The sequence below is a fragment of the Staurois parvus genome, unplaced genomic scaffold (assembly GCF_062004578.1).
Source record: "Staurois parvus isolate SC_StPar_1 unplaced genomic scaffold, SC_StPar_1.0 ptg000803l, whole genome shotgun sequence".
NCBI classification, from domain to species: Eukaryota; Metazoa; Chordata; class Amphibia; order Anura; family Ranidae; genus Staurois; species Staurois parvus.
In genome coordinates, this window is record NW_028318599.1 from 140,144 (window position 1) to 155,267 (window position 15,124).

The following is a 15,124-nucleotide window of genomic DNA, read 5'->3' on the forward strand; positions in this document are numbered from 1 at the left end:
CTCCTGGGCAGATCTCCTTCATCCCTCCAATTAAAGTTTCCTGTCTGACGTATAAGGAGGCTGGATGATATTTTGACACAGGGAGGAGATGAACGCTCTCCACTAAAAGAAGGTGGTTTAAAAACCGTATAAATTAAGCAAATATATAATAATAGTAAAATATAATCTTAACCCACACCCTCCCATTCCTTGCAGAGCGACCTCCATGGTTTCATCCTGTATGCATTGGGCACAATGTATGATGGGAGGAGTGAAGTGCGAGCAGAGAAAAGCGGATTAGACTTACATGGTCTCGTCTTCCCGGTAGTGAATGACGGCTCTCTTTTCCCCATCTCTTCCCTCTTCCTGAAACCTGAAGTACTTCTCAAACACGGAGGCAAAGCAGTTTCTCTTTAGCATGCCGGCCTGGTGGATAACGGAGTCTCGGTTTTGAGGCAACGACTCCAAATCATACAGCAAAGATACATTGTAACCTGCACAGAAAACAGTTTCATCTCTTTACCATCGTGTCAGGTGTCATTGACGCAGCACAAAGAGCAATGGAAAGGTGTAGAGGGGACCAACAATGAGAGACAACTGCCAATTGGTTACTTTGCATTACTAACTCAAGTAGTATGAGTACTGCCATTGTTGGCCTCACTCTGAAAATGCTAGTAGCCTGGCTGTCACTGAATTAAAGCGGAGTTCCAGCCTTTTTTTTTTTTTACTCCCTTGAAAGACAATGGTCTCCCTCTTCACAGTCCATGTTGGCAATATATATGTAGATATTTTTTCCCTAAATACCTTTTATTGGTAATTTTTGTCTCCACTTCCGGTCCCAGCCGCCGAGGTGATTACATCATCAGGCATTCCCTAGGGCTTCTGGGATATTGGCGTCATCTATCCCAGCAGTCCTAGGTACCTGATAGCAAAATCTTGCGTTATGAGACCGGAAGAGATGCGGTCGCTGGGATTTCTTCACACTACGCAGGTGCGAGATCGCCCCCTTCTTCGCGCCGCCCAGGTGCGAGATCGCCCCCTTCTTCGCGCCGCCCAGGTGCGAGATCGCCCCCTTCTTCGCGCCGCCCAGGTGCGAGATCGCCCCCTTCTTCGCGCCGCCCAGGTGCGAGATCGCCCCCTTCTTCGCGCCGCCCAGGTGCGAGATCGCCCCCTTCTTCGCGCCGCCCAGGTGCGAGATCGCCCCCTCCTTCACACTGCGCAGGTGCGAGATCGCCCCCTCCTTCACACTGCGCAGCTGCGAGATCGCCCCCTTCTTCACACTGCCCAGGTGCGAGATTGCCCCTCCTTCACACCGCGCAGGTGCGAGATCGCTCCTCCTTCACACTGCGCAGGTGCGAGATCGCTCCTCCTTCACACCGCGCAGGTGCGAGATCGCTCCTCCTTCACACTGCGCAGGTGCGAGATCGCTCCTCCTTCACACCGCGCAGGTGCGAGATCGCCCCCTTCTTCACACTGCCCAGGTGCGAGATCGCTCCTCCTTCACACTGCGCAGCTGCGAGATCGCCCCCTTCTTCACACTGCCCAGGTGCGAGATTGCCCCTCCTTCACACCGCGCAGGTGCGAGATCGCTCCTCCTTCACACTGCGCAGGTGCGAGATCGCTCCTCCTTCACACCGCGCAGGTGCGAGATCGCTCCTCCTTCACACTGCGCAGGTGCGAGATCGCTCCTCCTTCACACCGCGCAGGTGCGAGATCGCCCCCTTCTTCACACTGCCCAGGTGCGAGATCGCTCCTCCTTTACACTGCGCAGGTGCGAAAAACGGGAAGTGCATGCTGGGTAGCCAGCTGCACAATTTCCCGGAAGAATGCCTGAGCAAGCTTCAGGTGCCCACACTTAAGATGGCAGCGTTAACAATATGAGGGTGCAGTAAGTACATTTATTTTTTTATAAGGAAAGCAAAAGGATTACAAGTACAGGTGATCTCAACTTGCATTGCCTAAGCTGCCACTCTCACGTGGGTGCCTTTAGAAAAAAAATAATTAAACAGCTGGGACTCCGCTTTAAGTACTTTTAAAAGTCACAGACTTGAACAAGCAATCTTCCTGTTTCTGGCAAAATACAAAACAATCAGAAAAAAAAAAAAAAAGGGAAAGGGAGGGTACTTGACTAAGGCTACTTTCTCACTATTCCTTTGCAAAATAATAAAAAAAAAACAAAAAAAAAAAAAACCACACCCCACATGCATTTAAATTAAAAAAAAAAAAAAAGGGGGACTCGTGACTCAAGAAACGCACCATAACCAACAGCATTGTGTTTTTGATGCATTTTCCATAGATTTCAATGAGGATTGAAATGGACACCCAACTGACCAGTGTAAAGAGTTCCATAGGAACTCAGTCATGCATTTTTCTTCCAGAAGAAACAACTGATCAGTGTGAAAGCAGCTTTAGAAGCACTAAAACAGCTTTGATTTTTTTCCTATCAAGTCAACTGCAACATAAAATTTTGAAGCAAATTTAGATTTTTTTTTTTTTTTTACGACAGGAGATCAGTCTGTCTTCAGGTTGACACCTTTGTGGAGTTCCACTCCCTCTTAGACCTGGTTGACTGAGAATTCAAGTTTAGTGGTTTTTTTTATAAAATCAGCACCAGGGACAGTACTTACATAAAATGAATACTGCCCCTTGTGCCGGTGGCTGCCGTGTTCCTCGAAATCTTCATTCCTCTGCCCCAGGTACCCCGCCCAGCGGTGATTGTAGGATGCTGCAGGGGTACCCAGAGCCGGAAGAATAAAGATTCAGGAAACACAGCAACCACCAGCACAGTTGTATGAGTCTGCCACGGCCATTTGTCAAATGTGCCAATTATACCCTCTCTTGACACCCTCCTCCTCCATTCACAGAAGCCGTACTATTGCTTCCCACAGTGAAAAGTGCTCTATGAATGGAGGAGGCAGATCTGTCATTCATTCAGATTGCTTTTCGTTGTGGGAACTGATAGCACAGCTTCTATGAACGTAGGCAGATCTGTCATTCATTCACCCATCCTCCATTCACAGAGTGCTTTTCGTTGTGGGAACTGATAGCACAGCTTCTATGAACGGAGGCAGATCTGTCATTCATTCACCCATCCTCCATTCACAGAGTGCTTTTCGTTGTGGGAACTGATAGCACAGCTTCTATGAATGGAGGCAGATCTGTCATTCATTCACCCATCCTCCATTCACAGAGTGCTTTTCGTTGTGGGAACTGATAGCACAGCTTCTATGAACGGAGGCAGATCTGTCATTCATTCATTCACCCATCCTCCATTCACAGAGTGCTTTTCGTTGTGGGAACTGATAGCATAGCTTCCATGAACAGAGGAGGGGTGGAAAGGTGTGTATGATTAGCACCTATGACAAGTGCCTTTGACAGGTGCAGCCACTTGTATCAATCCCCGCCCAGCAGCATCAGAAGATTACCATTGCAGGGGTAGTGGGGGGCAGAGGAGTGCAGATTTGATTCTCTGGGAGCAGAGGACTGAAGGAACACAACAACCACATGGGGCACGCTTCATTCATGTAAATATTAGTACCGATTAAAAAAAAAAAAAAATTTTTTTTTAAAAATCCCTAAACATCAGCTTTAAAGTTTTGGACAGAGTAAAGGAAGCTAGCAAGGGTTCTAACTCACTCCTACTCCTTACCATTATTATCAAAAAGTGAAAGTAAAGTAGCCTCCAAATTTTGGGCTGTCCCTAGAAAAGTAGGAGAGGCAAAATCTTCCAATGGGATACTAGTTCTGGTGACCTGGGGACCAATGGATTCCTTTCATTTGCTGAGATTATCGCTCTATTACGGTTTTAGCTATGGGACAAGAAGTGAAGGGAAATCTCCCCAATAGGACATAGATGGCAAAAACGCCCTTACTTTATCTAAAATTAAAAAAAAAAGAAAAAAAAAAAAAAAAAAAAAAAAAAGGGGGGGGGGTTTGTCTAAGGTTCCGCTTTAAACCTTGTAGCATCAGGTAGACGAACACAGACTTTAAATATATTAAGTTGGGCATTTAAAATGTAGAAAAGGACAGGAAATATAGATCATATAACAGAAAAGAAGATGAAAATCCACACCTGATTCTGGAGCAACAAGGTAATTTCCATACGAGTTCTTCAGGACCTGTCAAAAGGAAGATCAGAGCAGCATAAGAAATGGTTCTATTGTTTACCCCTACCCACCCGGTAGTGCCTTCCCTAGACCCTAACGCCGGAAAGCAGGACGGACCTTGTGATCACAGTGAGTGCGCAAGGCCTTGTTCACATTATACATGCAGAAAACGTATGGGGGGGGGGGGGGGGGACCAAAAAAAAAAAAAGGACAGAATCCACTTGCAGAGACAGAGTTTACATCAGTTTTCAGTGAGTTTTATACACATGGCAGATTCCTGCGCAGAATAAAAAAAAAATCTGCATATGATACTAGTGTTGTGGTATGAACAGGGCACATAGAAAACAATTGTTTTTTGTGCCCTTGCAGAATGCATGCAGAAAAAGTCACATCTCTGCACCGTGGTGTGAACGAAGCCCAATACAGTGGTCACATGACCTGATACCCATCCGCTGGCTCCTGATCATAAACAGACTGGGAGCAGCCTGTGACAGCTCAGTCACCATGTTGGAAGCACACAGTGAGCGCATGTTGTTGTTGAGGCACACCTGTACGGCTGCCACACATATACATTGCATGGTCAGTAAGATATTAAATCGCTTATTTCTAAACACATATACGGTACTGTATGATAATCTATATACTTTATATATTTTTTATTTATATTACAGAGAAAATTATACAGTCATGGCCGAAATTGTTGGCACCCTTGATATTTCTCCAGGAAATCATGTATTTCTCACGAAACGTATTGCATTAACACATGTTTTGCTATACACATGTTTATTCCCTTTGTGTGTATTGGGACAAAACAAAAAAAGGGAGGAAAGAAAGCAAATTCGACATAATGTCACACAAACCTCCAAAAATGGGCTGGACAAAAGTATTGGCACCCTTTCACAACTGCGGATAAATAAGAATGTTACAAGCATGTGATGCTCCTGTAAACTCACCTGGGGCAAGTAACAGGTGTGGGCAATATAGAAATCACACCTGAAAGCAGATAAAAAGGAGAGACGTTCACTTAACCTTTGCATTGTGTGTCTGTCTGTGCCACACTAAGCATGGACAACAGAAAGAGGAGACGAGAACTGTCTGAGGACCTGAGAACCAAAATTGTGGCAAAATATCAACAATCTCAAGGTTACAAGTCCATCTCCAGAGAACTAGATTTGCCTTTGTCCACAGTGCGCAACATTATCAAGAAGTTTGCAACCCATGGCACTGTAGCTAATCTCCCTGGTCGTGGACGGATGAGGAAAATTGATGAAAGATTGCAATGCAGAATAGTCCGGATGGTGGATAAGCAGCCCCAAACATGTTCCAAAGACATTCAAGCTGTCCTGCAGGCTCAGGGAGCATCAGTGTCAGCGCGAACTATCCGTCGACATTTAAATGAAATGAAACGCTATGGCAGGAGACCCAGGAGGACCCCACTGCTGACACAGAGACATAAAAAAGCAAGACTACAGTTTGCCAAAATGTACTTGAGTAAGCCAAAAGCCTTCTGGGAAAACGTCTTGTGGACAGATGAGACCAAGATAGAGCTTTTCGGTAAAGCACATCATTCTACTGTTTACCGAAAACGGAATGAGGCCTACAAAGAACAAAACACAGTACCTACGGTAAAATATGGTGGAGGTTCAATGATGTTTTGGGGTTGTTTTGCTGCCTCTGGCACTGGGTGCCTTGACTGTGTGCAAGGCATCATGAAATCTGAGGATTACCAAAGGATTTTGGGTCGCACTGTAGGGCCCAGTGTCAGAAAGCTGGGTTTGCGTCCAAGATCCTGGGTCTTCCAGCAGGACAATGACCCCAAACATACGTCAAAAAGCACTCAGAAATGGATGGCAAAGAAGCGCTGGAGAGTTCTGAAGTGGCCAGCAATGAGCCCAGATCTAAATCCCATTGAACACCTGTGGAGAGATCTTAAAATTGCTGTTGGGAAAAGGTGTCCTTCCAATAAGAGAGACCTGGAGCTGTTTGCAAAGGAAGAGTGGTCCAAAATTCCGGGTGAGAGGTGTCAGAAGCTTATTGATGGTTATAGGAAGCGACTGATTTCAGTTATGTTTTCCAAAGGGTGTGCAACCAAATATTAAGTTAAGGGTGCCAATACTTTTGTCCAGCCCATTTTTGGGGTTTTGTGTGACATTATGTCATATTTGCTTTTCTGCCTCTGTTTTATATTTGTTCCAATACATACAAAGGGAATAAACATGTGTATAGCAAAACATGTGTTAATGCAATACCTTTTTTGTGTGAAATACTTGATTTTCAGGAAAAATATCAAGGGTGCCAACAATTTCGGCCATGACTGTATATATATATATTTTTTTTTAATTATACATCATCTTTGTAATATGTTAGATGTTGAACAGCTCCCCAAAATAGACTCTTTTTCTCTTAGGCACACTATTAGGAACGCTCTGTAGAGATTTCATTGAGTCCGTACACTGGCTGTGCCCATTATGAAGGTATCCCACTGTCCCTGTGTCAAGTTCCCAGGTCTGAACACCTGCTGTACCCATGATGAGGGGTTCCCACCATCCCTGTGCGGAGTTCCTGGATCTACACACCTGCTTTACCCATGAGGGGTTCCCACCATCCCTGTGCTGGTTTCCCGGGTCTGTACACTTGCTGTACCCATTATGAGGTATTCCCACCATCCCTGTGCTGGGTTCCCAGGTCTGTACACTTGCTGTACCCATTATGAGGAGTTCCCGGGTCTGTACAGTTGCTGTACCCATTATGAGGTGTTCCCACCATCCCTGTGCCGGGTTCCCGGGTCTGTACACTTGCTGTACCCATTATAAGGGGTTCCCACCATGCCTGTACCGGGTTCCCGGGTCTGTACACTTGCTGTACCCATTATGAGGGGTTCCCACCATCCCTGGGCCAAGTCCCCGGGTCTGTACACTTGCTGTACCCATTATGAGGGGTTCCCACCATCCCTGTGCTGCGCTCCCAGGTCTGTACACCCTGCTGTGCCCATTACGAGGAGCTCTCACCATCCCTGCTGGATTTGTATTCAGTGTATAGCACAGAGAATGTAACAGGAGAGCTGGAACATGCAAAGGTTAGCAGGAACACCCAAAAGTCCTGAATGAACAGAGCCAAGCCTTGTGGCAGGGAGATCTCACTGTTGAATATTCTAAACATACAAGAGATGATGGGGACTCATTCAGACCACTAGCCGCCTCCACCTATAACTAAATATCTCTTTTGCGTGGACTAACATAACAAAACAAAATAATATGTGTGAGAACATCAAACTGTTTACACCAGGACTATGAAAGACAAGAAAAAAGGGAGGACAAGAAAAGGGAGGAGAAGAAAAAGAAAAGACAAGAAAAGGGAGGAGAAGAAAAAGAAAAGACAAGAAAAGGGAGGAGAAGAAAAAGAAAAGACAAGAAAAGGGAGGAGAAGAAAAAGAAAAGACAAGAAAAGGGAGGAGAAGAAAAAGAAAAGAAAAGAAAAGGGAGGAGAAGAAAAAGAAAAGAAAAGAAAAGGGAGGAGAAGAAAAAGAAAAGAAAAGAAAAGGGAGGAGAAGAAAAAGAAAAGGGAGGAGAAGAAAAAGAAAAGGGAGGAGAAGAAAAGAGAAGAAAAGAAAAGAAAAGAGAAGAAAAGAAAAGAGAAGAAAAGAAAAGAAAAGAAAAGGGAGGAGAAGAAAAGAAAAGGGAGGAGAAGAAAAGAAAAGGGAGGAGAAGAAAAGAAAAGGGAGGAGAAGAGAAGAAAAGGGAGGAGAAGAGAAGAAAAGAGAAGAAAAGAAAAAAAAAGAAAAGAAAAGAAGAAGAATTGACAAAGGCAAAGCCTGCTTCTGGAAGTAATAAAATCGGAAACACGGGCCAGTAATTCTTCTTTTATTAAGGCGCTATTGCCGCTTCCTTGTTGCAGGAGTGAAGGACGGGACGCTGCGAGTGCTGCACGATCCAGTGGGCTGCGCTCTGCGGGGTGGCGGGATTCATGGTCAAACAATCGGCTCAGTGTTCTGCTATGGAGAATCCCAGCAGCGTTTGGGCTGAGTAGGAGATCTGCATGTGTTACAGGCCGGCTCGGGGCTGTGACTCCGGAAGTCTGACACTTCCTGCTCTGACCGCACTGCTGCGTGTGCACACATTGCTGGAGACAAAGCTCTGCTTCTTCCATAAAAGGCTCCGCGCCTTCCCTTACACGTGCTGAACCCAGCCCTGCCACAATGTGACACTGAATGAACGCAATGCACATGTGCAGAGCCCCAGCTCCAGCCAAGACACACAAAAATAAGTGCCGCCCATAACCAGATTCTAATTGCTGCTACTTGTGCACAGATTTGGAATGGTAAACCTAAAATTAAAAACTGCATATAAACTCCTCACCGCATCCCCCCCCCCCCTCAACAACATGCTAATGAAATTAGTAAACAAAAGCTGTCCATATTACATAACTAATGTTAGACCCAGGGACATCATCACTAAGTCTCTGTGTTATTCTATGAAATGCAGGCAGATCATGGCAGGTGGGAGTGGCCAGCAGGGGGCTGTACATAGCTGTAAACAGGAAGCTGTGGTAATAGGGTTGCCACCTCATCCCTTTGAACCTGAACACATTAATTACACAGGTTCTGTGGCTGACGAAGGTGGTATTTTAAACTCAGTACATTAGCGCCTCCAGGCCCTTTAAGAGTTTCAGAAGCCGGGAGGCAGGGAGGGTTTTAGGGTCATGTGACCGCCATGATTCGTGGTCACATGATCTGAAAAGGTCCCGATCGCAAGGGGAGATCGGGACCTTTCCGTGAGTCACGGGCATATGTGCTCGGAGCGCTCTCAGCACATACGTATTTTCTAATGGCACGCAAATATTCGGGCGCTTGGCGACAAGGCGCAGGAGCCGAGAGGCTGCATATTTGGTTGCACTCGGCATCCAGGAGTTAAATTAGACTCCTCCCCAAACACGTTATTAAATAGGTTCTGAGGTGGCAACCCCAAGATGTAATGTCCACATGCAAATGCTGAGCCTGTATTATTAAAGTGGCTGTAAACCCTTACATATACCCAGTGGAGTGCCTGGTCTCAGGCGATACAGAGATGAAACTAATCCTCCTACATAAGTTGTACCAGTTTATCTGCAGCCCTGTTCTCTACTGCACCCTAAAGCACACATTTTTACACTGCATTTCTGAGTTCCAGGAGGTAGGGGACAGGGATAAGATGTCATACACTGCACAGAATAGGGAGGAGAACTGAGTGTAATTGAGTCCTGAGTGGAGGAAATAGACACGTGCCCCCCCCCCCTACACATTCTCATAGGGAAACATGCACAGCTGTGACTGTCAAACACCTGCTGTGTGCTGGAGGAGGGTGAGGTGCCTTCCGGGATTGTCTGGTGTTGGCGTAGACTGTTAGAAGTGACTCTGCAGATTACAGGTAATTGCCCACTATGAACTAGAGCAGTGCTCTCCAAACTGCGGCTCAGATGTGGCCAATTTGCTCACCTTTATCCAGCCTTTGGGGGTACTGTTCCTCCCACTGACCCCCAACGAGGGGGCGCCCTTCCTCCCGCTGACCCCCAACGAGGGGGCGCCCTTCCTCCCGCTGACCCCCAACGAGGGGGCGCCCTTCCTCCCGCTGACCCCCAACGAGGGGGCACCATTCCTCCCGCTGACCCCCAACGAGGGGGCACCATTCCTCCCACTGACCCCCAACAAGGGGGCACCATTTCTCCCACTGACCCCCAACAAGGGGGCACCATTTCTCCCACTGACCCCCAACAAGGGGGCACCATTCATCCTCCTGCTAACCATGGGGGCACCCTTCCTCCCGCTGACCCCCAACGAGGGGGCACCATTCCCCCCCCTGACCCCCAACAAGGGGGCGCCATTCCCCCCACTGACCCCCAAGGGGGCGCCCTTCCTCCCCCTGACCCCCAACAAGGGGGCACCATTCCTCCCACTGACCCCCAACAAGGGGGCACCATTCCTCCCACTGACCCCCAACAAGGGGGCACCATTTCTCCCACTGACCCCCAACAAGGGGCACCATTTCTCCCACTGACCCCCAACAAGGGGGCACCATTTCTCCCGCTGACCCCCAACAAGGGGCACCATTTCTCCCGCTGACCCCCAACAAGGGGCACCATTCCTCCTCCTGCTAACCATGAGTGCTATGTAATTTTTATTCCCACTGACCACCAAGTCGAGACCTGGTCTACTCCCACTGAAGGAGTTTTATACTCTTACTACCTACGGCCTGGCCCCCCTGAAGTCTGAAGGACTGTAAACTGGCCCTGTGCAGTACAACCTACACTACTATGACCTACAGGAGAAGTACAGCTAAAATAGCTTTGCTATACTTCTCCTTTACATACAAACACATGAAGTCCATCGCCTAAACTTTTAACCTTTTGTTAGGGACAGACAATGTTCAAATCTCCAATGTTCAAATAGGTAAGCTGCAATTTGTACATTTTGTTTCATTTATGCTATGTGAATGGGGACATGTAACAAAATCTAAAAGTAGGTGTTATGCCGAATTGGCTGCAAATGTGGAAACACACATTAAGGCACAGTTGCCTCTGACTACTAGTCTCACCAGATGTGGAGTGAGATTTGGATATGTCACTACCATGCTGTTCACTGTTCTCCTTGCTGGAGAAGAAGCTGTATCGGAAGAGCTGAGGCGCAAAAACCGCCCTGCTCCTGCGTCATCTGATCTGTGCTTTTTCCACCACCTCTTTCGCCATTACCCAACCAGTCATTAGATCACAAGTCATGGGGGGGTTGCCATCCTGAAGAAGAAAAGCCCTGCTTCTAGCAAGATGGCCAACTCCACACAAACACAGCGCAGAAAAAGACATGGCAAGTGAGTAATGGAGAAAAGATCAGCTGCAGGGAGACCACTGGCAATGCTGGTAACTAGCACTTTCCCATATGCTTGCCTTTTCTGAGTACAGCTTCCACAGCACAGGTCCTCTTTATAGAGGAATTTCTGTTTGTACAAATACTGTAGCTGTTGACTATACAAAACCAGGTACTTACCAGTGCCTGGGGTCCAGGATAGTCCTTCCACAGCTGTCATCTTATGGGATTTGGCTGAGGCTTCCCAAAAAACCCACAGATAGCTCCCTCATTGTGCATGTGGGAGCTTGCGCAGAACTTTGTGAACGGCCCTTCACCCTTCTGGGATATGCGACATGTCCCAGGTGTCAGGGCAAGGGACGTCATCATTGCCTAGGCAAGGACTGTGGAAGTGGGAGCGGCTACCAATACACAAATCAGTACTCTCCATGCCCTCCCCCAAAAAAAAACAAAAACCTAGGGGCTGAACCAGCGAGACTTCACTTTGAGGGAAGCTCAGCTTTAAAATGCCAAAAAAGGCTTTCAGTGTCTGTGAACGATCCTCTTTTAGAACATCTGTTTCTCAGACTGGAGAGGCGTACATATACACATCTATAAATAATAGAAGACAATGGCAGTTCTCTGCAGACAATCACATCCAGATGTCTGACCGTCTCCTCTAATCTCACATACACTATTTTCCTATCCAGGGATCCTTCTCCAGTCACCAACACACTTACTGCATGACTCTCGACTTCAACACATTGGGGGAGATTAACTCACCCCCGGTTCACATCTACGTGGCCGTGTGGGCCGCTTTTTGCACAGACACGAAAGCCCATTCATTTGAATGGACTCCCGTGCCCGTGACACGCAGGGAAGAAGTTCCTGCACTTCTTTGGAAAACGCAGCCCGCACGGGAACCTCGGTTCCCAGTACGGTTGCGTTGTCCAGTGCGGGCGGCGTGCCATTAGAACTAATGACACCTGCCCGCGGGTCCACATTTCTCTGTGCGGCTGCACGGATTTTCGTGCGGACCCGCAGCAGCACCACCCGCACAGATGTGAACCTAGGGTAAAACTGGAGCACTCAGAAGCTGATTGGCTACCATGCACAGCTGCACCAGATTCCAGCTTCAGCTTGTTCAATTAAAGCCTTGACAAGAAAACCTGGAAGCTGATTGGTTTCTATGCAGCGCTGCACCAGATTCTGCGCTCTCCAATTTTAGTAAATAACCCTTATTACCCCCCCCCCAATACATATCTAAAGTTACTATGTGAGCCTGAAGTCCTTTGTGATACTAAGCTCACATATTATGGACTGGCTGTTTCATTTTTCATGTAGAGCACATACTTCCTAGAACGGCTGTCTGTGTATGAAACACCTAAGTCACAAAAAAAAAAAAAAAAAAAAAAAAAAAAAAAAAAAAAAAAAAAAGGATAAAAAACCCAAAAGATTCCTCCATCTAAGTTACACAGCCAGGATGAATGAATCTCACGCTGTGGCTATCATATTTCAACAGCAGACCCTGCTAGCAGTTAAAATACTCATACAGCGCCTGCATCCGACTGGATGTTCACTTGTGGAATGGCGTCAAACTGCAGTACTTAATCTCCATGGGTGAGGCTTTAAAATTTCTACAGGTCAGCAGTGTAACGTTACAGAGGAGGTCTAGTGCCAGAATTATTGCTCTTGCTCCGACGTTCATGGCGATACCGCATGTTTGTGGTTTGAGGACCATTTACATATGTGGGCGTGGCCTATGTATGCGTTCACCACTACGTGCAAGCATAGGGGTGGGGTGGGTGCGACAGGTACACTTTAAACATTTTTTAATTTTTTTATAATGGTTTAGGGGTTTTTTTTTTTGCACCATCCCTTTAAAAAAAATTTTTGTTACTTTTATTCATATCACAAGGAATGCATGCATCCCTTGTGATAGAAATAAGCATGACAGGTCCTCTTTATGGAGACATACGGGATCAATAAGACCGCACATCTCTCCTCTACAATGTAAAGCATTAGATAAAAAAAAGCATTGATCTATTGCTTTAACCATTTGCCGCCCGGCCTATAGCCGTTTGGCAGCGGCAAAAATGCATTACCTTTCCGGGGTGTATGCCATTTGGCGTCCTCCCGCACATGTGCGGTTGCAGAGCCGCGCAATGTCACCGGCCGTATACCTCGGACACGGCCGATGACAGATCTGAGTACCGGCCCCCGTTGCCGGTACCATGTGACCTGCTGTGACCAATCACAGCAGGTCACATGACAGTTGTATACAATGGATGGCTTCATTCATGCCATCCATTGTATACTAGTGTCTAGCTGTGAATGGTCACAGGAGGTCACATGCACATGTCATGTGATTAGCTGTGGCCAAATCGCAGCTAAGCACAAAAAAAAAAAAAACACCTGAATGAATCGATTTTATTCAGGTAAATGCTTGCTTATAGCAAAGCAATTCTTTGCTATAAGCAAATTGTGTAAAAAAAAAAAAAAAAAAAAAAAATACTGATCCCTTCCCCATAGTACAGTGTTACTATGGTAACATTGTACTACATTGGTCATAGTAAAATATGAAAAAAATCTTAAAAAATGTAATAAAAAATAAAATAAATAAAATAAAAATTATATATATATATATATATATATATATATATTTTTTTTTTTTTTTTTTTTTTTTTTTTCTTCCATACTGTCACCAGTCAGTGTCCCTGATCACCGCCATGCCGGTTTTATGATGATGCTGTACTGCACTAGTGACAATACATCTCGGCCTAAATTTATGAAGAACAATTATTTATTTGTAAACTTTTATAACAGAAGCAAAGAAAAACGTGTTTTTTTTTCAAAATTTTTGGTCTTTTTTTGTTAATTTCGCAAAAAATAAAAACCCCGGCGGTGATTAAATACCACCAAAAGAAAGATCTAGTTGTGTGAAGAAAATAAAATTTTAGTTTGGGTACAATGTTGTATGACCGCGCAATTGTCATTCAAAGTGTGAGAGCGTTGAAACCTGAAAAAATGGCCTGGGCAGGAAGGTGTAAAATTGCCTGGTATTGAATTGGTTAAACAGGAGAAAAAAAAAAAGCCTCCGGTCCTCCAAGGGCATAGAGATGAGTGGAGGCCATCTTTCCTTCATTGATCTCTATGCCCAGCGCCGGGATCGTTTGATGGTTTCTCAAATAAGGCTGAGAACTACTGAGTGGCGGCAGCGGCGAGCGGTTGGCGGCAGCGGTTTTTTTAGCACCTGTATCAGTGCTTTTTTTCCCATATTGGCCAAACGTGTCGGCCACCGAAATTTCGGTGCACCCCTAGTCTATTCCCTTTGTAAGCACATGTAGTTCGCGGTCATGGCTAGCAAAGGGTAATGACCTTCTCTGCTCACCCACATGTTTGGGTCTCACAAATGGCCACTTAGTCCCCAGCAGTGCAACCTGGGAGAAGGTCCCATGACCCCCCCCCCCCCCCCCCACAAAAAACACACACTTGTGAGCAAGCATGGTGAAGTTATGTATATACAGGAGCAGGGCCTGCCTGACCATCCTCACGTATGATATCTGTACTGTCTCTATTCAAGTTGTAAAGCGCAGCGCAAACTGTTGGCGCCATATAAATCCTGATTAATGATAACAGCAACAACACATTCATTTTATTCAAAAGGCAAGCTGTGCACAAACTCCAGGCAGATTGCAAATTTAAAAAGCAAAAAACGCAGCCAACAAATGAAAGCAGTCAGTGAGCTACTAACATCACCCAGCAAACACTGCAGCTACGCTAAAGTGGAAGCTTTCACTTTACTGTAAATTCTCTGCACTGTGCTGCAGCCAGAAAGCAGCAAGCTCTTCAAGTGATTACTGACAGCATATACTTCTTGAAGTGTGACAACACATTTTGTACTGACTTTTAATTGTGAACATTTTTTTTTCTTCCCCAAACAAGGCAGGGGTTTCTGCGTCAGCAAGCAGTAGGGAAGGAAGGGGGCGCTTGGTCTAGGGAACTATATTAATGCCTGTGTTGGTGGCCTAGGCTCACTGTGTGCAAATCAATAAGGCGCTACAACTTCTAATTGGATGGTACATTTAAACATACAGGTGTACCTCGGTTTACGAACGCCTTGATTAAATGTCATTTTCGGTTTGCAAATGAAAATCCATTGAAAATAATGGCTCGGTTTATGAATTTTTTTTCGCAATACGAAGTAAGTTTCCCACCTGCCAGTGCC

At 46.0% G+C, this 15,124-nt stretch overlaps 1 protein-coding gene across 1 annotated transcript in view; it reads right to left on the reverse strand.

Annotated features, from left to right (window-relative positions):
• The window catches only part of ARPC2 (actin related protein 2/3 complex subunit 2), a 52,763-nt gene that overhangs the window by 22,618 nt on the left and 15,021 nt on the right, over positions 1-15,124 (reverse strand). The window contains exons 4-5 of the mRNA XM_089654827.1: positions 4,052-4,097; positions 287-473 (exon numbers count right to left, since the gene is read on the reverse strand). Of these exons, the coding sequence (XP_089510953.1) occupies positions 287-473; positions 4,052-4,097 (233 nt within the window). The remainder of the gene's footprint in view (positions 1-286; positions 474-4,051; positions 4,098-15,124) is intronic.